The 24,933-nt window shown below is 34.0% G+C and overlaps 1 protein-coding gene across 2 annotated transcripts in view; it reads left to right on the top strand.

Moving 5' to 3' along the window:
• KIAA1524 (KIAA1524 ortholog) overlaps nucleotides 1–23,700 on the top strand; it is a 34,233-nt gene extending 10,533 nt beyond the window's left edge. Inside the window, exons 9-21 of one of the 2 annotated variants that reach the window (XM_008065383.2) lie at nucleotides 3,859–4,077; nucleotides 5,104–5,263; nucleotides 8,777–8,918; nucleotides 9,968–10,067; nucleotides 12,004–12,122; nucleotides 14,585–14,777; nucleotides 15,791–15,865; nucleotides 15,949–16,059; nucleotides 18,692–18,888; nucleotides 20,362–20,475; nucleotides 20,724–20,806; nucleotides 21,854–21,993; nucleotides 22,958–23,700. In XM_008065383.2, coding sequence (XP_008063574.1) covers nucleotides 3,859–4,077; nucleotides 5,104–5,263; nucleotides 8,777–8,918; nucleotides 9,968–10,067; nucleotides 12,004–12,122; nucleotides 14,585–14,777; nucleotides 15,791–15,865; nucleotides 15,949–16,059; nucleotides 18,692–18,888; nucleotides 20,362–20,475; nucleotides 20,724–20,806; nucleotides 21,854–21,993; nucleotides 22,958–23,128 — 1,824 coding nt within the window. In that variant the 3' untranslated portion in view covers nucleotides 23,129–23,700. The remainder of the gene's footprint in view (nucleotides 1–3,858; nucleotides 4,078–5,103; nucleotides 5,264–8,776; nucleotides 8,919–9,967; nucleotides 10,068–12,003; nucleotides 12,123–14,584; nucleotides 14,778–15,790; nucleotides 15,866–15,948; nucleotides 16,060–18,691; nucleotides 18,889–20,361; nucleotides 20,476–20,723; nucleotides 20,807–21,853; nucleotides 21,994–22,957) is intronic. The other variant, XM_021716199.1, reaches the window with a different exon arrangement.
• Nucleotides 23,701–24,933: the final 1,233 nt, after the last annotated feature.

The raw sequence follows: 24,933 nt of genomic DNA, 5'->3' as shown, positions 1-24,933 counted from the left end.
TGCACAGCTCTCTGTATTTTTACAAACTGAACACAGACAGGTAACCAATGTCAAGTCAGAAATTAGATTTTAATGGTGCTCTGGAACCCTTGTCTTCCTTTTGGTGAGTACTTTCTGCTTCCTGTCCTCTGCCTTTACCAAGGATAACCACTATACTGATTCCTACCAGCATATAATGTTTTGGGTTTTTTTTTTCTATTTTTGAACATCATATAAGTAAACTCATATTAAATAAGTACTTTTTCATGTCTAGATTATTTTGTTCAGCGTGATGTTGTGAGATTCACTCATATTTAATATTGTTGTAGATTGTTAGATTTGTTGGGGTTGTTTTTTTTTTTTTGGTTAGCAAGTGGAATTTATTGGTGGGGCTGAGTAAGGGGGCAGCACAGTAGAAGCCCTTATCACGGTGCAGCCCACTACTTGTCCAGGGAGCCATAGTTGGTCATATATTTGACCCCACAGCCATCTAGGATGAGCCACTTCTCAGCCACCATGTCTTCAAATTTGTAAGCTTTGTAAATCCCTTCTTCTTTGAGATGTGAATCTTCTGGTGACCAGGGTACTTGAACTTGGCCCTGTAAAGGACCTCAATCACATGCTTCTTGTTCTGCAAATTGGTGTGAATGGAAATGATGACTTGACCAGTGTGAACCCTGGTCACCATGCCCTGGGGCTTTTTTGTAACACCTCATATACCTGTGTGGGGCCTAGACTGGGGACTATACGAGGTCAGAGACAAGATATATACTGGAAAGGTCTGCCTCTAAAGTCCCTTAGTGCAACCCATACAAGCAGTAGACTGCATACACCACCAAGAAGACTGCTATTAGCAGTTATTGCACACCAGGCCCCCACAAGGAAAGGAGCACAGTGGGTATTTGTTTTTTTGTTGATGGATATTAGCAATTATGAAGAATCAGGTGTTTGTCCTCTTCTGCATGTCTTTTGGTGAGCTTATGGATGTGCTTGTCTTAGCTGTATACCTAGGAGTAGAATCACTACATCATAGAGTATGCATACATTCAGTAAGTACAGCGAAAGTTTTCCAGAGTGTTTGGTCATGAAGATTTGGTCACTCTGCATTCTTGCCAGCACTTGATATTTTCCTGTTTATCCATTTTAGGTATTTTAATGGCTGTTTAGTAGTATTGCATTATAGTTTAAATTTGTGTTTCCTTAATGATCAGGAAGGTATACTGTCTTTTTACGTATTTATTGGCCATTTGTATATCCTTTTTGGTAAAGTACCTGTTCATGTCTCTTATTTGTTCAATGTGTTATCTTTCTCTTATTTATACGTAGGAGTTATTTTGGAGTCTTGATGGGTATATAATATACAAATATCTTCTTCCATTCTGTGAGGTGGCTTTTTACTTCCCTAATAATGTCTTAATTTTAATGTGACTTAGTTTATAAATCATCCTGTATGTTTAGTGCTTTTTGTATCCCATTTAGGAAATCTTGGCCTATTCCAAGATCATAAGGGTGGTCTCCAATGTTTTCCTATAAAAGCTTTATGGTTTTTTAACTTTCACCTAGATCTGTAATCTATTTGGAATTCAATTTTGTGTCTGATGTGAAGTAGGATTATTCAGGCCAGACTTTATCTTACAAGTTTTTACAGAAGAAGGAAAGATTTCAATTTCAATTGACTTTGAACTAATCTGCAACAACGAATCTACAAGATGGCAGAGGGGTTGAAATAGTACAGTTTGTTACTCAGCAGTGTTTTCATCTAGCAAAATATCTTCACAACCTTGGGATAGACAAAGATTTTCTTAAATGGGAAACAAAACATTAACCATACAAGAAAAAAGTTGATAATTTGGGCTACATTGAAATTAATGTTCCTGTTCATGAAAAGACCACTAATAAGAGAATGAAAAGACAAGTCATAATCCCTTTCTTATAGTATTATAATAATTGCTCAAGGTCCGCTTATGAGTGAGTACATATGGTAGATCACTAGTATGATAGACTCTAAATCCATCCAAGCTGCTGCAAAGTTCATATGTTTGACCTTCTTTATGGTTGCATAATATTCCATTGTGCCTGTGTACCAATTTTTTTTATCTAGTCCAGCTCTGATGGGCAGCATGAATCAGCATTTTTAATGGCATATTATTGAGTGCCTTCCCCCAGATTAGGAATAAGAAAAGAATGTCCATTATTACCAGTTGTATCCAGGATAGTATTAGTGGTCCCAACCAGTCCAGTAAAACAAGAGCAATGAATTAAAGGTATAGAGATTGGGAAGGAAGAAATAAAACTCACTATTTAGATGACATGATTGTGAAAATAGAAAATCTAAAATAAATCTACATAAAAAATTATTAAAATTAAGTGAATGTATTTAGCAAGTTGGCTAGATGCAAGATGAGTACATATAAAATATATTTCACTTATATTCTGGTGATAAAATGAAAATTTTTATATGATACCATTTGCTGATTTCTTTTTAAAATGTCAGATGCTAGATGTCTAAAGACAGTGCTATACTGGCATATAGATAGACAGCTAGTCCAGTGGAACAGAATAGAGTCCAAAACCAATTGCACATTATATGGTCTCCTGATTGATAGCAGTGGAGTCTTTAAAGTATGGTCATCTCAATAAATGATGCTGGGTCGATTGAATATGTATATGAGAAAAAAACTGAATTTTGACCCCTACCTCACACCAAATGCAAAAATCAGTACAAGACTGGTTGTAAATCTAAATATGAAAAGTAAAAACAATGAAGATTTTGCGAGAAAAATCTAGCAAAATATCTTCACAGCCTTGGGATAGACAAAGATTTTCTTAAATAGGAAACAAAGCATTAACCATACAAGAAAAAAGTTGATAATTTGGGCTACATTAAAATTAAGGGTTCCTATTCATGAAAAGACCACTAATAAAGAGAATGAAAAGACAAGTCACAGAGTGAGAATGGATATCTTCAATGCATATCTATATCTAACAAAGGACTCTTATTCAAAATAATTTTTTTAAGTTGTATGTATATATCAAAAAAAAAAATCTACTGAACCCAATAAACACCTGAGAGGAAAAAAATAGCATGAATTAGTTGTTCAATTTTATTAATCTTCAGGGAAATACAAATGTAAATGATAATATGACACCACTACACACCCACCAGTTGATTAAAATGGAAAATACCAAACATACCGTAACTCTCATATAGTGTTCATTTATAACCAGTTAGAAAAACTGATATTTACTAATGCTGGGCATAAGCATAAAGTATGACCTAGCAATTCCACTTTTAGGTATTTACTCTAAAGTATTAGATACTCATATATAACAATATAAGGCCCAATTTATTAAGTAGAGAAGAAATGGAATACTGTAGGATCATAGTGCCTACAGTGTGCAAAATGTGGGAATAGCCATCCTTAAGGTGTTAAATCTTTGGAAGGCCAGTTTTATAGTTCAGTCTGCAGTATACTCTGTAACAATTCTTGAATTTTAGGATTACAGCAAGTATTGTTAATTCTAATTTTACTTTGTAATGGGTCTTTTTGTCATTTTAAAGACAAAACATGTTTGTGTTTTTAAAAACTTAAGTACTGTGGGAGGGGTATAACATTAGTTGAAATTGCTCTTCCATCTCTGGTTTTCACTGTCTTGCGTATCACAGGTAAGTACCATTAACAAATTTCTTGGTAACCTTCTGGATCCCAATCACACCTTTGGAAAATAATATTGAAAGAAAAATTGGAAGTTCCTTTTAAGTTTTGTTTTGTAATATTTTCTTCAACAATATATGACATTTTCAGCTTCATCGTATGCTTGCTTTGTGTATTAAAGGCTAATGAAATTGACATTTAATGAAGACTTTATATCACACAGGTTTTAGAATTACTTCTTGCCTTCTGTTCAGTGACTCAGCTGCGCCATGTGTTCACTCAGATGATGTTTGAACAGTCTCCATCTGGCAACGCCATTCTGGGAAGCCATCCTAAACGTTTAGAACCTAGTGTGGCTCTACTTCGTTGGTTAAGCCAACCTTTGGACGGATCGGAAAACTGTTCTGTGTTTGCACTGGAATTGTTCAAGGAGATATTCGAGGTAATAGGATGATTTACAGATTGACTTTCCACATTTCGTGACTCTCAAGCAATAGTTTTGCTTTCAGAAACATTAATAGTAAACTTTCAATTGTTCATATGCTTGAGGAAAACTTCTCACTTACTGATAGTCACACTAGACTATCATTCAGCCATTGAATTTTTTTTCTGCCAGTCATATATATTAGTGTTTTTCTTTTTTTTCTCTGAATAGCTTATATATACAGTACTTGTTACAGTATAATAAGTAAAGATATTAACAGGATTTGTGTGGTTTGTTGCATGACTGTAATTGGAAGAGTCACATTGCCTCTCCATCTCAGTAAATGCTGTCTACCAACTTCATTAGACTGTTGAATGAATTAATAAAGAAATATTGGTTTCAGTCAATGAAATGGAGTAGAGTGTGCCAGACAATGTGCTCTACATTCTGGTAGATTTTACTACCTAGGCAATTAAGCACTCTACCCATCTCCCTGTTTTTATACCTGTTCTGTCTACTCCAGTATCTTCCTAAAGAATTTCCTCTCTTATAACTGGATCCTATGCACAAATAAATATGTGCATGAGTGGTTAAATATATTAATTAAGGATGCACAAGTCTTTCTATTTTATCTTTGTTTTGACTTTTTAATAATCAGTTTTAACATGTAAAACATCCTTTGAGATTATTGATGGAAATGATTTGTGGTTATAAACTATTAAGACCAATGCCTGTTATTTAATTATTATAATTACATTTAGCAAATTCAGAATATTTGTTTTCAGTACATTTATTTTAAGATAATTTTTAAATCACATAGTTATTAAAAATGTTTTGTTAAACTTTACTGTTTAATTTGAGGGAAAAAAAAGTCATCATAGCCCTCAAAACTGGATAAAAGAATAAATTTTAACTAGGGAACTCGGGTCAATGATATATTGAAGTAAATATAAAAAATGTGATGAGAGTGTTACAGCTCAATCCTGTTTCTGCATTCTGTAATCCGTCTTTGTGTTTAATCATTGGTGATGATTAATTCTCCAGGATATCATAGATACTGCTAACTGTTCCTCAGCTGACCGTTTTGTGACCCTTCTACTGCCTGCAATCCTTGATCAGCTTCAGTTCACAGAACAAAATCTAGATGAGACTTTAAAAAGAAAAAAATGCGAAAGAATGATCAAGGCTATTGAAGTTTTATTAAATATCCTTTGCTGTCATAAACATGAAAATTATATAAATAAGTATTCTTTTTCTTTCGTATTACATTTACTGCATTTTGTCATTTGTAATTTTGTAACTTATGCTCAAACCTATTCAGAATTATTGAACTAAAATTTAAAGCTATAGAAAAAAGTCTCAAGGAAGAGTCTAAAAAACTTACCAGGGTTTTTTTTTTTTCTTTGTTTCTCTGTGTAAAACTTTTAAGCTAAAATACATTTTAAGAAATGCTTTTTAAACTTGATTTGAACATTTTTATCACAATTGTGACTTGGAGGCATATTCTAAAATAACTATTCTGTTACTCATTATTCTCTTAGCTTTTGATGCTAATTATTGCCTTGGATGATTAGCATTCATTGGTGGTGTGCATTAGCAGACAAAAATATTGATAGAGTTGTTATTATTTTAGCCCAGTTTTTTTAGATTGTATTCTAAAATTGGAAGCCTTCATAATTGTTTCAATAATGATTATATCATACTTGGTTATTTAAAAAGACATAGCAACACAAATTAATTCATTAAAAAGAAAAAAACCTTGAACAGTTGGTTTTACTGCTTAACTTCTGTACATTGATTTTCTAAGGTCTTTTCCTATGTTTGCTTTTTCTAATCAATTAATTCTGAGTTGCTAAGAAGTCCAGGTTCCCAATTTAAAAATATTCCATTAATACTTTCTTACTATGAGCCAGGAACCACTGTATCTCAACCTGATCTTTTAAATGTATGTCAGATTTCCTTGTGTCTTGGAACATCAAGAATATGCCCTAGTTTTTGAATTCGAGTCGCACTCTGTTGCCCTGGCTTGCAGTGGTACGATCATGGCACACTGCAGCCTCGACCCCTGGATTCAGGTGATCCTTCCACCTCAGCCTCCCAAGAAGCTGGGACTACAGGTACATGCCACCATGCCCAACTGATTTATTTTATCTTAATTTTTAGGTGAGGTCTCAATATGTTACTCATACTGGTCTTGAACTCCTGGGCTCAAGAAATTCTCTCACCTCAGCCTCTCAAAGCAATTCTCCCACACCCAGCCTAAAGACACCCCAATTTGTCCTGTTCTAGGGCAAACTCCACCTCTATTTAATCTCCTCTCTAAGATGTTGCTCCTTTATATTCCTCTTCCTGTACAGCAGTGACTCTTAACCCTAGCTTTGTATTAGAATCATCTGGGAAACCTGTAAACAGTATTGATGCTGGAAACTTTCTTCTAAAGAGTCTAATTTAATTGGAATAATATGAAACCTTGAAATCAATGAATGGTATATGTTTGTGTGTTGGTTTTTTGTTTGTAATTTTTTTTAAACTACCCAGATGATTCTAACATGCAGCCAAAGTTGAGAACCACTGAAGTAGATACACGTGATTACTTTGCTTGACTTTAGAGATATTTATAAATAACTCTTTACACTCGAATGTCCCTTCTGAGGGATATCATAAATCCAGCAAACCACTTAGATGTCTCTTCTCAGGGAACATAAAGAGATTGCTGGTGATTCTTGAAGATTTCCATTCAAATTGCCTGAAAAAAACAAATAAATATATATTGAGATACACATTTTTAAAAAAATCAGCTGGCATTTGTAGAAAGAGAATGTATAAAGTGCTTTCACAGTGGTGCTGACACTTCTTTTTAACAGAAGGTAGTGATAAAGAGCATTTATATAAGGCAGCTGTGAGTATACCCTTTGTATCATATGGCATAACTTGAAAAGATTGGTAAGTTACTATAGCCTTAAAAGAAGGAGACTTTTGAAGTTGAGGTCAGATCAGAATCGAGCAGCACAGATCGAATATATCTATCTGCACTAAGTTGGAAATTAAAGGTTGAATATCATTTATGACATATAATCCAAATAAACCTACTAAGTGGAGTGTATGCATGTATGGTTCAAAAACAGGTTTTTGAACCTGTTCAAAAACAGGTTTTTCTTCAATACTTCCCTACTATGGCAGCGTCACGTCCAAAAACATCATTTGACCTAATCTTTCAGTAAACACCAGAATTCCATTATGTTTATATAAGAAGTTGCTGGAAAACGTTCCCAATGCATCAGGATACCACGTGTTTACTGACAGATATTATACTAGTATTATCCTAGCAGAAGAGCTACTAAATATGAAATATCATCTTACTGGTACAAAGTCAACCAAAAGGGAATAAGAGCACAAATCAAAAAGCCAAATTAAAAAAAACAATAGCATATAGAAAAAATAATCTTGCGCTTCTCGCATGTAAGGACAAAAGGATCATTACAATTCTCAGCACTTGGAATCATGCAGGAATGAAATCTACCACAAGGACATTATATGTTGGAAACAAAATGTCAGTCAAAAAGTCTGAAATTGTTCTAGATTATATTGCAAATAAGAGTGGTGTGGATCATGCAAATCAGTATGCTTCTACATATTGTTTTTTGTGAAAATCTTTAAAATGGTAGAGGAAATTATTCTGGGGACTAGAAATATACTTTATTAACTTCTATATAGCTGGGTGCAGTGACTGGTATCTGTATCCTAGCACTTTGAAAGGTTGAAGTGGGCATAATGGCACGCATATGTAGTTTCAGCTACTTGGAAGACGAGGCAGAAGGATCACCTGAGCCCAGCAGGTCAAGACTGCAGTAGCTATGAACCTGCCAGTGCACTCCAGCCTTGGTGACAGACTCCAACTCAAAAAAAACAAAAACTTCTATATGCTGTATGAGCATCAAAAAGAATAAAAGAAAAATTCTGTGCCCCATTTGAGATTTGTCAAGCTTGTGATAGATCACTTGAGAAGTGGTTTACAGGAATCACAAGTAGAAAAACACCCGGTGGAAGATGTCAAACATGTATCAGTGAACCTGCAATGTGTGTCAGTTACTGTTTCACACATTACCACACTTTAGACAAAAGATACAAAGTTTTGATTTTTTGCCCTAAGTTTTTCAATGTCCAGAAGTTCAGTATAAGCCAAATATCATTATAATAAAATAATTAATTCCAAAGCTATACTATTTAATGTGAGGTGATTCATTTTTTACTATTTTGTAAAAACATGGTAAAGTTGCTGATAGATGATCCCTGAGATGTCTCTGAATACAAAGGGTTAATATAGTGGGGCCATCTCTCATTGAATTATGACCATAACATGGCCCTTTTTAAATGATAGCTGTTTACCTTTATTTGCAATACACAAACATGAGAAAACAATGTCCCTTAATTCAACAAATACTTATATTTATTAAGCCGTTGTGATATCTGTTAAGCAGAAACATCCAGTGGAGAAATATCCTCTGTCGAGTCAGAAGTTTTTGGTGCCAGCCCATCTCTTGGCACTTACCAGTTAAGTGGTTTGAGATCTAGTCTATCATTGAACTAATGTAACAATAACTACATAGAACTGCAGTGATGATTATTTAATTTCTATGAAATTCTGAATATTATAAATATAATTGTAATTATAAAGTATTTAGAGAATTTTGTGTTTATATATCTTAACAAAACTTACCTCTGTGTGGAGAGGATACTCTGAAAATGCATGTTGCAAAAATTCTGACTACTATCAAGTGTACCACTCTGATAGAACAGCAGTTTACATATGGCAAGATTGACTTGGGGTTTGGAACAAAGGTAGCAGATTCAGAATTATGGTAAGTATGTGAAATCGAATGGCAAAATGGTAAGGCAGTAAAAAAATCAAAAGGTGGTGATTCTCTTCACTTTTAGAAAATCGTTGTGTTCTATAAACTCATGGTATAGCAGAGTATTTACAAAACTATTTTCATAGTGAATTTTTAAAAAATTCATCCAACTCATAGGTCATGTGCTTCTGAAGAACAGTATTAACACCCTTTTCTTTCTTTTTTTTATTAAGTTTGCCTTGTTTTAATTTGTTGTAGTTACCTAAGGGTCCTGAACATTTCTTGTTGACATTTCCTTGTTGACAATGTCTCAGTAATTAATTTATTTGTGCATTTAATTTTACATTTTTAAATGAAAAGAATAAAAACAGTTTTATTACAAGGAGAACAGTCACTGCCAAAGGTTTCTTAGTAACAAAGACAACTCCTCTTCCTTAGCAAGAGTTATTGTTAAAGGTAGATTTTCATGGATAGTAATGAGACATTCTTTTATACCTCTCCCCCGTCATGAATTAAGTCTATGAAATCTTTATTGGAGACCTGCTAAATGCTAGGCACTACCGTTTGTTCTAATATGCTTAAATGTCATAATTGTCAGTAATCCTTAAGAGCAAGGATTATCTCTTTTTATATACTCCCTTTCAGGTACAAAGCTGAGAATATGGCTTACTATAATTCATTTACTATGTATTAGCTATTCCATATTGCCTAAGGTTAGTCTATATTGTTGGTATTACAGTGGCAAAACTAAGAATTAAATTTGTCATGTGCCAATACTACTACTTATTCAAAGCAAACAGTTGAAGCATGTTGGTATTTGAGAGTAGAAAAATGAACGTCTAAACTCAGATTGTTAATGCCAGTTTGTTCTCTTTGGATCTTGAGTTATAAGAATGTCTGTCTATGGTATTTTTAATTCTCAACAGAAATAATTCTTTATCTTTTTGAGTTTTGAAAATGAAAGTGTTGGTGTTTTTTCATTTTCTTTAGAATTATGGGCAGAAATAACTTTAAGAAATTTTTGAATCGTCTAATTTAAATATAATTCATTTTTAAAGCAAACTTGCTGCTGATGTAATTTTGAAAACTCTTGATTTGATGAACAAACTTAAACATTTGGTTCCTGGTATGGAAGTAAGCTTCTATAAAATCCTTCAGGTGAGTTTAAATTCTTCGAACATTGACATTTATTTATATGTAAGTGTTCCTAATATATGCATTTCTGCTTTAATGTTACTGATCTTTAGAAAATGTTTTTCTTAGAATCAGCTATTAGAAGAAAGTTTAAAGTTAATAATTGTCTTAGTAGTTATAATAGTGTCATTGCACATTTTTATTTACATAGGTTCACAGAAATTGAGGAAGGGTATTAAGGGGATAGGGGGACATCTGGAGGAAAGGGACTTGATTGTGAGTGATAAGATTAAAAGGAGTGTGTAGAAAAATGGCTACAAATTTGAATGATAGCAGCTGAATAAGAGCTCTAGATGTTACCAGAGGACAAAGTTATGACAAATTTAAAGATCTATTGACTTTTATTTGCTATTCTAGAATCCCACAACCCCATTCTATAAAATAGGATGAATTGTTCCCCTGAGCTAAGCAGAGGAGGGTGGCTTTAAAGACAGAAAAGGCTGAAAAAAGCAGAATGGAACCAAAAACAGACTGGTCATTTCAGAGTTACTTTCCTTATAGAGTTAAAACAGAAGAAACTTCCTCAATGACTCAGGTTGATAGAAATTTGTGGGTTGTTTTTTTTTTCAAACTGGCCATTTCAAGGTTCAGTTTGATGATAATGTGGCATTTAACCCGAGTGACTCCATTCTGATTTGGTCTGGTCTGCTGAATTTTAGTAGAGGAGAGTAATCTAAAAAAATGCTCACTCTCTTGGCTCCTCCATAAACTTTGTTTAACAATATCTACCTTGATATCTATAACATCTGGTTTATAACAGGCATTTAACAAAAAAATAAATGAATTATTTTTACTGACATGAAGAACTTAAAGGAAGTAAGTTTTATTCTTACTGTTTTATTGTTTTATTCTTTAAATTTTCTGATTTGAGTTCATTTGAATTTTACTTTTTATTTTATAGCTTCAATTAATTTGGAAGTGATTTTCTATTTTTAAGTTTTTCTTGAAAATGATAACTTGAAAAAATAAAGCAATAATTCTAAATATTAGGTGTAAGATGACATTTTAGGTCCATCAAATAGATAAGGCATAATTTTTATACTTTTCTTTTTTTTGAGTTAGAGTCTCTGTCACCCAGACTGGAGTGTAGTGGCACACTCACGGCCATCCCAGCGTCCACTTGCTATGCTCTGGCGATCCTTCCGCCTCAGCCTTCCAAGTAGCTGGAACTACAGGTGCACGCTATCACACCCAGCTAATTTTTTTATTTTTTTAATGTAGAGACGAGGTCTCGCCAAGTTGCCCCAGCTGGTCTGGAACCTGCAGGCTCAGGCAATCCTCTCACCTCGGCCTCCCAAAGTGCTAGAATTACAAGCTGAGCGACTGAGTCTAGCCAATTTTTATACTTTTATACTTAAAAAGCATCCAGAACCTTTGCCAATTTTTTTTTTAAACTAGTGTTCACATTAACTGCATGGTAGTATAAACACCTATAACAATGTAAAGACTAATAATATATTCAAACATCAGATAAACACTTTAGAATGTGCCTAGGGGGCTGGACATAGTGGCTCATGCATGTAATCCCAGCACTTTGGGAAGCTAAGGCAGGAGAATTCTTTGAACCCAAGAGTTTGAGACCAGCCTGAGACTCTATCTCTACAAAAAATACAAAATTACCCAGCTATGGGGGTACACACCTGTAGTCCCAGCTACTCGGGAAGCTGAGATGGGAGGATCACTTTAGCTGGGAGTACCAGGTTGCAGTGAGCTATAATCATGCTACTACACTTCAGCCTGAGTGACAGAATGTTCCCCTACCCCTACCTCCACCCCTCCCCCAGAAAAAGAGTTTGCCTAGAATCGTTTTTGATTTAGCTCTGTTTATTCATCTTACGCTAAAAGACTTGGTCTCGTTTATTCTTTCTGCCACTTATTTTCTGGTTTCTGATTTGTTTAGGATCCACATTTGATTACTCCTTTGGCTTTTGCTTTAACATCAGATAATAGAGAACAAGTTCAGTCTGGACTGGGAATATTACTGGAAGCTGCTCCACTGCCAGATTTTCCTGCTTTAGTGTGAGTTGTAATTCTTCACAGTATATCTCTTGTGGTATTGGAATACCCTGCCGTTTCTTTAATCCTCAGTAAAATAGATCTAATTGTCAGTATAATAATAGTAAATTCGTGAACTGAAGACTTCATTGTAATAGTCAGTAATTGTTCAAATGCTAAGAAAAAATTTAGTTTCTATGATTGAAAGTTCAGATGGATGCTTACTCAGGGATATGTCGGATCTAGGAGGTTAAATGTTATCCAAGTACTATCTCTCTTCGTTTCTTGCCACCTCTTAGTAATGGTAGCTTCTGGGTACTCAAAACTTACATCCTACCAGTTTAGTTCTTTCACAGAAAGAACTTTTCCTTCCAGGCTATTTTATTTAGTTCTGAGCATCAGTGTCATTCACCAGGTCTGAGTCAGCTGTGAGAACCAAATGGACTGAAAGTTGGGATAGAAAAGTAGGAGACTTCTTTAGGAAAAAATCTGCTTTTGTGAGAAAGTGGAATAAATGATGACTAGGCATAATTTTCCATTTAAACAATGAATATTTTCAATTCCATTTGAAAAAAAATCAGGTTTTCAGAGTTCTTTATAAACTCAATGGCTAACAATCTATTTATTGGGGGCCTACTTTAATCATTTTTAAAAAATTTAAGTGGCTTATGTATGTGGATTTGTAAAAGTGGTTCAAATAATTTGAAGGAGTTGATAAATAGGTGAGACATTCCCTATATGCCAGGGATCAGCAAACTGGCCAGTGGACAGGTGCCTGTTTTTGTCAGTAGCTTTATTGGAATAAGGTGATGTCTACTCATTTTTATATTATCTGTAATATCTGTGCTTCTTTCACTTTACAACAGCAGGGTTGAGAAACTACCACAGAAACTGTATATACCCTCAAGCCTAAAATAGCTACTATCTTGACCTGTAAGAAAAAGTTTGTTAACTCATGCTATTTACTGAGTTAGCAATCCTATTTTTCAGAATTAATAATTTAGGTAGTCATAAATTAAGAATTAAAGTATGGAATGGAAGACCTAGAGACCACATAACCAAAATTCCCTCCATTTTATAATAAATATTTTTTTAAAAAACAAGTAGGAACAACTTCCGGGGTCCCCTTCACTCTGGGAGCTTTTCTGTCCTCTCAATAAACCTTGCTTTCTCAAAAAAAAAAAAAAAAAAAAAAAAAAAAAGGAGGCTTCTCAAGTTATAAGATCGATGTAGTCTGTGAAGCTGCCCCATTTTTTTTGGTGGCTTGCTTGCTTCAACAGTGTTAACATGGCAGGAAGCCAACTTCACAGCTTTAGAGGAGAAAGCTAGAGCCTCACTAGTTGTGGGAGTCTCATCCTTTGCCTCTGGATGTGAGTCCTGGCCAACATTTTCACTGTATCTTGGCCCTCCCTGACTTTTTTGTGTTGTAGATAATTTTCACTTTGGGCTCTAAGGTGCCCCTTTATGCTCATTATTTAATACCCTTATTTGACATTCTCTTGGGCAGTTTAATAAGGTGAATTTATGATGGATGAATCAGTAGGTACGCAGGTTTTTGTGTGTGTGTTTGCTTGTTTTATTTTAACACTTAACAACGTGGTGAGGGCCAACTACGACTATGTGCCTATGCTTCTAGGTATTTTGGATATTATAGTAAATTAGACTAGGTGTCTGCTGTCATGAAGTTTGCACTCTATTAGGAGATAGGTTTTTAAAAATTTCATATTGTGCACATCACTATGGGTGGGAGGGATTAATATTGTATTATATAGGGTATTATTGAAGGCCTCTAAGGAGGTGAATTTGAACGAAGGCCTGATGTCAAGGAGCCTGCCTATGCAGATCTGGTAGGAAGAGTGTTGCAGGTAAAGGAACAGCTTATCCAAAGCCCTTGAGGCATGAGAATATAGGATTTTAGAGGGATAGAATGGAAGTCAGGCTGGTGAGAACAACATACTAAGTGCAAAAGCAAAAGGTCTAAGGGCACAAATAAAGCCCAGGTCAAGTCACCCATGATAAGAAGCTTGCTCTGGGCAGTACCAGTAACTCTGTGCTTAAAACAAATAGTCCATGTTCATAAACTAGTTTTACAATGCCTCCAAGCCAGACTCGAGTTGTCATTATAAAGAGTTGTAAGTAGAAAACTGAATCCTCCTGAACATTTAGTATGTTTCCCAAAACTTTGTTTCATCGTGGTCTCCAAGAAGATTATTTTAATATTTAAAGAGCTCTATTCCAAAAAAAAAAAAGTGACCCATTCTTAAAGATTCCCTAATTCTGTACTAACTCTGCCTTTTGTTCTTTTTTGTTTTTTAGATTAGAAAATACAGTTTATTTAGACAGTAAATTGGAGAGAGAGAAAAAGGGGTTTCTCCCCAAGGGAGAGGAGGGGCCAAAGCTTAAGAAAACATGACCTGGTCATAGCTTAGCAAGGCAATGGCCTAATTCTATTTTTAAATAATTATTTTTTTTTGATTCCCATTCAGGCTTGGAGAAAGTATAGCAGCAAACAATGCCTATAGACAAGAAACAGAACATACACCCAGAAGAATGCCTTTACAATCATTAAATCACAGTTTTCCCACATCAGTAAAGTGTCTAACTCCTCCCCTTTTGAAAGATAGCATTCCTGGATTAAACATTGAGGAATTAATAGAGAAACTTCAGTCTGGAGTGGTGGTAAGTGAAAAATAGCAATCTTAAATGGGATTGTACCTAGTACATACTAGCTTTATATCAGCCCTGATTATAACACTTATTGAAACAACTTTAGATACAGATTTCATCATTGAAAAAAACTTATCTTTTGGCTGGGCACAGTGACTCACACCTGTAATCCCAGCATTTGGAAGGCCAAGGTGGAGGAATTGCTTGAGACCAGGAATTCAAGACCAGCCTAGGCAACATAGTGAGATCTTGTCTCTACAAAAAAATTTAAAAATTAACTGGGCTTAGTGGCACTCATCTATAGTCATAGCTGCTTGGGAGCCTGAGGAGGAAGGATCACCTGACCCAGGTTGAGGCTATCGTGAGCCATGATTGTGTCACTGCAGTCCAGCCTGGGCAACAACAGAGTGAGACCTGACTCAAGAAAAAAAGACTTATATTTTAATGTAAAAAATAACAGTATTTTGGAAAGAAAGGAGGAAAAATTAGTCATAACATTTTAACACAGCTATCATTCTTTCCCTAGTCCCTCTTCCACTTATTTTTTTTTTTAGTTAGAGTCTCACTCTGTCACCAGACTGGAGTGCAGTGGCATGCTCCCGGCCACCGCAGCCTCCACCTGCTGGCTCTGGCGATCCTTCCGCCTCAGCCTTCCGAGTAGCGGGAACTACAGCTGCGCCCTACCACACCCGGCTGATTTTTTGATTTATTGTAGAGATGAGGTCTCGCCAAGTTGCCCAGGGGGGTCTCGAACCTGCGGGCTCAGGCAATTCACTCACCTCAGACTCCCAAGGCGCAGGATTACAGACTGAGCCACCGAGCCCGGCTAAGAAATATTTTTTAAGTTGTTGTGAGCACACTAAATTTTGCCCAGATATTCTTCTGCAATAGCCAGGTTAATGAAATATTTGTGGCTCACCTAATATAGGGCTCATTTTTTTTAATGATTTAGTTTCAAAGTAGGCATTTATTTGTGAAAGTATTTTGTTAAAATTTTCTGGTTTTTTTTTTCTATTAAAACCAAGGTAACGGATCAAATTAATGATGTGAGAATATCTGACATAATGGATGTATATGAGATGAAACTATCTACATTAGCTGTGAGTACAAACTTAACTGTGTGTAGTAAGCCTTAAAAGATGTTTTTTTCTGAAATGAAAATTAATGGCGTGTTTTCTTGTAGTCCAAAGAAAGCAGGCTACAAGATCTTTTGGAAGCAAAAGCTTTAGCCCTTGCACAGGCCGATAGACTGATTGCTCAGTATCGCTGTCAAAGAACTCAAGCCGAGACAGAGGTGTGTATAACATGATTAGTAGAAAAATTAATAGATGAAGTAAAACGTGCAAAATATTATCTGTTACTCTATTTGAAGTAAATTGTTCTTAGCATTTCAACATGCCTACTTATTTCATCTTAACGTTCTCTCTCTTTGAATTTTGATTATGCCATATCGTTTATGATCTACCTTTAAGTGTTAGGGGTTCCTAGGATCTTTCTCCCTTATTTATGTGTTGTATGGTTTCAACTATTACAAAATGTTAATGATCCCAATTTTATGTTAAGCACAGATCATTTTTGCTTGACCACTAAATGCATCCTATGTAGTAGCTCCATTTAAATATTCAGTAGGCCAGGCCTGATGGCTCACGACCATAATCACAGCACTTTGGAAGACTGAGGTGAGAAGATTCATCCTGGGCAACTTGGTGAGATCTCATCTCTACAGTAAATCAAAAAATTAGCTGGGCGTTGTAGCGTGTGCCTGTAGTTTCAGCTATTTGGATGGTTGAGGTGGAAGAATAATCTAAGCTCAGCAGGGCAAGGCTGTGGTGGCTATGAGCATGCCACTGCACTCCAGCTGGGCGACAGAATGAGACTCCAACTCAAAAAATTAAATAAATAAATAAACAGCAAATACTTCAAACTCAACATAACCAGTAATGAATTAATCACTCTTTCCTTTTTTAAAAGTTATTCTTGTGTATTCCCTCTACTGTTCCTAAGAGTTTTAACAAATAATAAGCCAGGAAATCACTGTGTACCTCATATAATTATTCACCAAGTCTAGTTGATTCTGCCTTCTAAATATTACTTTTTTCTGGCCCATCTCTATTTCTACCACTATTTGAAATAGATTCTTTTCATTTTTCATATGAATCACAGCAGAGCCTCTAATTACTCTTCCTACCTTTAGTCTCTTCTCAGCCATATGCTGCACTACAGCCAGAGGCATCTTTCCTTGGTGTTTGGTTCTATGCCTCCTATTCCATCCTCTCCCTCAGGGATCTCAAAGGTGGTAAACTGACTGTCTTTCTCCTGTGCTGAATTATCCTTCATAGTAGTTACCACTGCTTTCAGACTGTCATTAAAATGCCTTAGTTTGGCATATAAGGATTCTAACTACATACTTCTTGATCCATAGCTTACATTTCTGCTCATTCTTTGCCACTGCACTCCAGCTGGGCGACAGTCAACCATTTTAGGTTATTTGCTATTTCTGGAACTTAACATAATTTTGTGTTTCCTTGTCTTTGAACTTGCTATACTATGTCTGGAACACCTTCTTGTTTTCTGCCTAACTTGTTATAATCCTTCAGATTTCAGTTTAAATACCTCCATTTCTTAGAAGCCTACTCTGGTCTTCTCCTTCTTGCACATGTGTTTGGTGACCCTTCCTCTATTTATCTACCCTGTGTTTACCTCTTTATAACATTTCTTAAACCATGTAAAAATCCTGTTAATTCCACAACCCCACCCATGGTTCAGAGACTGTTTCTTTATGTCCAGCCCTAGCACAGTACTTGGCATATAGTAGATGCTCAGTAAGTTTGGCATTGTGCTATGTATACTTTATGGGTGAGAACTAACTTACTGTAGTAATATGAAATTCTCAGCAGATACAAGTGGAATCTACACAACTTGTCATTTGTAATGCATTATAATAAAGTGTGGCTTTTGAAAGAGGCATCAAAATCCGTGACAAGTATAATACCTTTTAAATCTTTTAGAATAAAGGCATTCTTTAAAAAAAAAAAAAAAACAGCAATAAATGCAACCATATATTTTTTTTTTCTTGTTTTATCATGGTTTCATTTGTCTTGACGGGTATGTTGATTCTGTCATAAATTCCAAGAAGGAAAATTAGTGATATTAAAATCATTTATTCCTTTCTCTTCTCATAGCATATTCTTATATTCTGTGTCTACTGGATGTGTCTTGCATTTTATTAGAAAATTCAAGGTTTCAGCTAGGTTACTGGAAAAGTTTCTCATATAAATAACACTAAATTGAGTATTACTTCTTTACATTCTATATCATAAAAACAGAGAAGGGCTTAGGTTTTTGCCTCGCATTTTAAAATAAGTAGTATTTTTAAGACTAAAGGGATGGAAGGAATCCACTTCTCATTCACTTTTCTCCTTTTTTCAGTGTTTCCTGTCACATAATAAATACATATGTGTTATAGTATAGGTTGTATTCCTTGATTATGATAGCTTAAGTGTATGATTAAGCATCTGTGATGTAATTAGGATTTTTATTTTTAACTCTTACCTGAAATGGGAGAGTTGATGTATACACTTAGTGGTTTAGTGGTAATAACTATCCCAAGGACCAGACCTTTTTAATTGAGCACTGTATGTAAGCTACCTTCGTGTTATCACATTTTTGTTTATTTCCATTAATCTCCATTAATTGGGTGATAATGAGATTGTTTTTTATCAGACAATCTATTAAATAAAAAACTATAAAATACCTGATTTATTAGAAGCAGTTAAGTAATAAATAGAACTAATACAACTTTGCATAACCCAATAGCTGCTGTTCTATTCGATATTTAGTAAATATTTTAAGTGGTAGAAACTTGAGCGCATTGCATAAATGATCGTGGAAAAGCCTGTGTGTGTGTGTGTGTGTGTATTTTTTAGGCACGGACACTTGCTGGTATGTTGAGAGAAGTTGAGAGAAAAAATGAAGAGCTTAGTGTGTTGCTGAAGTCACAGCAGGTTGAATCAGAAAGAGCCCAGAGTGATATTGAGCAGCTCTTTGAACATAATAGGAAGTTAGAGTCTGTGGCTGAAGAACATGAAATACTGACAAAATCCTACATGGACCTTCTTCAGAGGTAAATAAAGTAAAAGTTTCTGTATAAGGTTAGAACCTGGAATGAATACACAGCATTTCTTTTACCCCAAAATCCTTTTGTAAGCTTTTTATGTATTCTCATAACACACAAGGTTAAATAGGTAGCAAGAAACTTAAGTTGTAATGAAATAAAGCATTGGTTCCTCAAACTCAGTATCAAAACTGGAAACAAAATACTGGTCTCTTTACTTTTCTCTTTTTTTTTAAGAAGCAGAGTCTCAAACCTACTACCCAGGCTGGAGTGCAGTGATGCAATTGTAGCTCACTGCAGTCTTGAAGCCACTGCAGACTCAAGCTATCCTACCTCAACCTCCCAAAATGCTGAATAAGCCACTGCGCAGGCCCCTTTTCATTTCTTTATTTCAGTTTTAAAACTTCTGAATTACTAGGAAGATCAACAATTATGTATTATCTGCCAAGCAAAAATAAAAACCTCTGGGAAGTTTTTTATTGTTTTAACTTGTAGTTTGATATTGTTCTTTGCTGTTAATATAGAGATGTAGAAATTTTTAACTTTGATTTAACTTTGATTATTTGCCAATCAATAAAAATAAACGATGAAAGATGAATAGCATCTAGAAAATGTGTGTTGACAAGGTGCTTTGTAAACAGATTATTTTCTCCAACTTTTTACAAAGTTCAGTTGTTTGAGGCACTACTGATACAGTTGGTGATAAGTCAAGTTGAGAAATTAGCCAGTGAATGTAAAGAACACAGGAGAATATAGGTAGTGATCCAAGAGAAATAATGGTTTCTAATATCTGCCTAACTCAGATAGTGATTGAGCAGCCAGAAGGTAAAACTCCTAGAATGGCCAGATAGTTCACAAATAAATGAAACTGGCTGGTGGGCCATTTCTGACCATTTGTAATGGACAGAACTATGCAAAGGCATTAAAATTAGATTGTTAAAAATTCTGTGTGGGATGGATAAAGACCTGCTGGCCAGATTTGGCTTTTGTTTTTTTGTTTTTTTAGTCTTTGTACTTAGTGAAATAAGATATTTTATGCACAAGATAGTGGGGTATTAGAATAATCGCTTTTAAATTTTTTTCTGTATTTACTTAGGTAAAGTAAGAGGGACTATTAGATGCAAAATTTTAAAGAGGCAGATAAATTTAAAATACTAAACATTTTCAGAGATAGCTGTTTGTATTTATAGCAAATTATGTAATGCAATGTCATCTGTAAGTGAAGCTATATAGCCATAAATATTCAGTTCATGTCCCACGCATTTCTATTTCAGAGTAACTTTTACTACATCAGTCAACCAAAACATATCTTTACTACCTTTTAGAGTTGATCCAATTTGTTTATGTCTTGCTTGTTCATAATATTCTTTTCAGTATATACAGTTCTGTTAGGAGAAATAGTAAAGAAAACACTGTGAATTTATTTTCTCCATTTTATGTTTTCCTCCAGAAAGATACCAAGTCATTTCCTTGTCTTTTCAGAAATGAAACTACTGAAAAGAAGAATAAGGATTTACAGATCACGTGTGATTCTCTGAATAAACAAATTGACACAGTGAAAAAGTTGAATGAGTCACTCAAGCAACAAAATGAAAAGTAAAATCTCTAGTTCTATATTCTAAATATTCAGGATTTTTCAAAAATAAGAAATGTTCTATACAGAACATTGTTTTTATGATGAAATTAATGGAACTATCACTTATTTTAGATACAGAGTATATATTTGGCAGAATTTACAAGTAATGACTATTCTAAAAAAATTTTCTTTTGAAATACTTGTTGGGAAAAAAAGTCACAAATGATATGGTGCATTGATGTTTTCCTCTGTTTTTTTATAACTTTAGAACTCTTGCCCAATTAATAGAGAAAGAAGAACAGAGAAAAGAAGTACAGAACCAACTAGCAGAAAGAGAATATAAGCTGGCAAGTAAGTGACTTCTTATTTATTACATTGTGGGGATTTTTTGTGTGATTGAGTTGGGGTCTTACTCTGTCGCCCATGCTGGAGTGCAGTGGCATAATCACGATGATCATGACTCACAGCAGCCTTGACATCAACTCCTGGGCTTAGGCAATCCTTCTACCTCAGCATCCCCAGTAGCTGGCACAACCATACCTGGCTGGTTTTTTTGTTTTGGTTTTGTTTTTCATTTTTTTTTTGTAGAGATGAGGTTTTACTATGTTGCCCAGGCTGGTCTCAAACTCCTGGGCTCAAGCAATCTGCCCACCTCGGCCTCCCAAAGTGCTGACATTACAGGCATGAGCCACTGCGCTTGACCTACATTTTGTATTTTTAATATATTTGTGTTGGAAGAAGATCAAAGCCTGAATGGTTTATTTTGCTTTTTTATTTATTTTCTTATTCCCCTTATTGTTTTAAACCTTAAATTGCATTTGAAAAGCTTGCCTTTCTTCCCATAATATTTCACAACAGCAGTTTAGCTTGACTGACCAAATTAAAAGAAGAATACAATTTTTTGAAATCTAGGGCCTATAAGAAATGATGGCCCTTTTTAAAAATTAAAAATAAAAATAAAAGAATATAACAGCAGGTGGCAGTGCTAGGTAACTTTTGGTTACTTGCTTCTTAATGGTATATCTGTGAAATGACCCATAAAATCATTTTTGTTCTAACTCACTTGCCTTAGAGCACAGACACTACCTATATAATTTTTCATAGTTGTACCTCTCTTTTTCTAACCCTTAAGCTCTAAGGGTTATCCCTCACCTATAAAGCATATTATATTTAGAACAGAGAATGGGAAAGACATGGAGATTTGGTATTTTCTAGGGAATATTGTCATAATTGAAGAGTTTCATGATGTTTTTAATTCTGCAAGTGCTGCAAAACATATTTTCATCAATATATTTCATATTCTTAATTGTCTTTATTTTATAATAGCTACTGAGCTTTTTCAGGATATTCAGTGTAAGACCTCTGAGTATATAGCTGACTGTATGTTTGTTTTGTAAGATTTGCATCAAAAAACTAAAGTACAAGAAGAAAAGATTAAAGCCTTACAAAAGGAAAGGGAAGATAAGGAAGAAGCCATTGATGTCCTTAGAAAAGAATTAAGCAGAACAGAACAGATAAGAAAAGAGTTGAGTATTAAGGTAAGAATGTTTCAGTTATCATTAGCACTAGAATGAAAAAGTCTGTTGTGTGAAAGGTGAATTTAGGTAAACTAATGTTCTGTTTCTTTAGTAACATTGTTTAAAAGGCATTATATTTCAAAGCAGTTTGACTATCATTTGTACACCTGTAGTTCCTCAAATCATTAAACATTTACTAAGTGTATACTTTGTGTCAGCACTTACTGCTTTCAACTGTGGCCAAGAATACAGAAAGGTTCACCTACAGGTAGCTTGAAATAGTTATATAGTTGTATCTTTGCTTATAAGGGTAGAACTGATAGTAATAATGATAGTTCATATTTGTTTAGAACTTTATAAGAACTCTGAAACATTTCTTAATTTTCACTTTAACTAGTATGTAATAATATAAGTACTAATACATATTTGCAACTTAAAACTGAAGAAACTCAGTCTGAGGTTACTTGGTAAGGTCACACAGCTAATACATGGAACAATAGACATATATTTCTAATCTGTCTATTTTTCTTTCTACATTATGGTTGCATAGTTTGAGTGATAGTAATGAATTGTGCTTTCTGGTCCGTTCACTACCAGTAAGAATTAAGACTGTTTGAACCACATGAAGCATGAGTAGCAGAAGAGACATAAAATTTAATGCCAAATTTATAATTTTTTCTGGTTCTGCTTGAATGTGATTAACTTATTAATAATTTTAAATACCAGTGATGTAGTATTTTTCTGCAAAATTTTTGCTGCTAGCATTGACCAAATGAAGTTGAAAGTGCCTTCCAACATTAATAAATTATTACTTAAACTTACCACATGATTTAATTAATTAAAATAGAATACATATTTGTAATGAGGATTGAAATGGTTGTTGTACAGATAAAAAGTAAAAGCATTTTAAAATATCTGTAAAGAAAAAACATGAATGTTATTTTTCTTCTCAATTTCTTCTCCTCTCCACCCACCCATTCCTTAGGCTTCCTCCCTAGAGGTTCAAAAGGCACAATTAGAAGGTCGTTTGGAAGACAAAGAGTCCTTGGTGAAACTTCAGCAAGAAGAGTTGAACAAACACTCTCACATGATAGCAATGATCCACAGTTTAAGTGGTGGAAAAATAAATCCAGAAACTGTGAATCTCAGTATATAAACATTATGACATTTTGGAATATGTAATATAATGATATTTTTGATGTATTTATTGGAGGGGATGGGTAGGGGAGGTGAAGTATGACTCCCCAAACAATAGGAAATTATTATCTAGTTATTAATTAAGTAAAGAACCTGATCTGATGCATGCTTTTATTTGGTCTTTTGAATAGAATTGTTTTCATTTTATTTTACTTTGTTGCTGGCTTTTATTACTTAAAGTTTTGGGGGGGCTTCTTACATTATCATATTCCTTTAACCTTCGTTATCATTTTTCTAAGGTTCTTTCCTTTTTTAGTTGCATCTCTAATTTGTTCTTATTTATTATTATTTAGGTCTTAGAGTCAAACTTTCTTGATATAACAGTCCTAAAGATTATACATTAAGCACAAGTATTAGTAAAAAGAGAAGTTATGATGCTGCTGGAGAAGTTTTTTTATCTAAAGAAGCACAAAAGAAAATATTAGTTTAAGATGATTTTTTTACTACATTTAAAATGCAGTAAAATATACAGCATAAATTCTACATTTGAAGAAAATGAAGTGAATAGTTACCAGAAATGTATAAAAATTAGAAAATAGCTGTCATGTTAAATGGTTACATACATTGTCTCATAAAAAAACTAATAGCTTATAGAATTATTTGTGAGATATATTTGTTTTTTCTCTTCTTTAAAATGTGTTGTTGGTCTATCCATATCACTTCTAATCAATTATGAATTTATTACTTACATAAGGATAACATGAATTCTACTCTTGCTATTATTTAGAAAATTATTATTTACTGCTAATTTGGATATGAATTGCATTTAATGTATTGTCATACAGTTAAATAGCTTTTGCTTGGACCATTCAGTTTTAAAAGTGTAGGTTCAATATCCTTGTTTATGTTATTTCTTGAATACAAGGGAATTTTTAGTACTTTTCATTTGAATCAAATATTCTAAATAGTGTAAGAAAAGTTTTTATATCAATATTTTGATTGATGTGATTGCTATATTGTTAAAACCATTAATTTCACTTGGTGTTTTCCTTATTATATCTCTATTTGATTTAAGTGAATTTAGATTTACTTCTATTTTTAACCATGGTGTATCTAAATTTACGCTTAGAAATTAAACATTTTTTATATTTTACTAATTACATTAAATCATATCAAGCTGTACTAGTTGTATATATTATATATTTGGATATATTTCTACAGTTCTGAAATTTCTTTTTAACATTGTGCAGAGTAAAATGTTTTAAATTACTACTTGTTCTATAGAGGAGGGACATTCTTTTTAAATTGCATATATTTTCCATTTGATATGGAAAAGTATAAATGGATACATATAACTAAAGAGTGAAAGGTTATGTAAAAGAAAATGAATAAAAAGTTAAAGAAATGAATGAATAAGCCAAAAACTATAGTGAAAATCAAACTATCTTTACAATGTAGATATTTCAAGGCATTGATCATAGGTCAGTGCTGCTCTGTAGAATTTTCTGTGATGATGGCAATGTTCTGTGGTGCCTAATAACATGCTTATTACCATATCATACTTGTAGCTGTTGAGCACTTGAAATGCGGTCTGTGCAACTGAAGAATTAAATTTTTGATTTTATATATTAAAATTTTAGTAGACATCTTACTAGACAATGTAGATCTAGCCTTTTCTTGCAAAAGTGCGTTTATTTAAACAACTCGATTTGCCTCTTCTTAACAATCTGTATTAGTAGATACTCCATACTCCATATTTGTTTTTAGCAGCCTTTTTAAAATATAATTTTAACTTTATTTCTAATCTGTTCTGTCTGAAGAGGA

The sequence above is a fragment of the Carlito syrichta genome, unplaced genomic scaffold (genome assembly GCF_000164805.1).
Source record: "Carlito syrichta isolate Samal-C Ts95f unplaced genomic scaffold, Tarsius_syrichta-2.0.1 Scaffold308266, whole genome shotgun sequence".
Classification (NCBI taxonomy): domain Eukaryota; kingdom Metazoa; phylum Chordata; class Mammalia; order Primates; family Tarsiidae; genus Carlito; species Carlito syrichta.
This window is presented reverse-complemented; position numbering and strand designations above follow the sequence as displayed.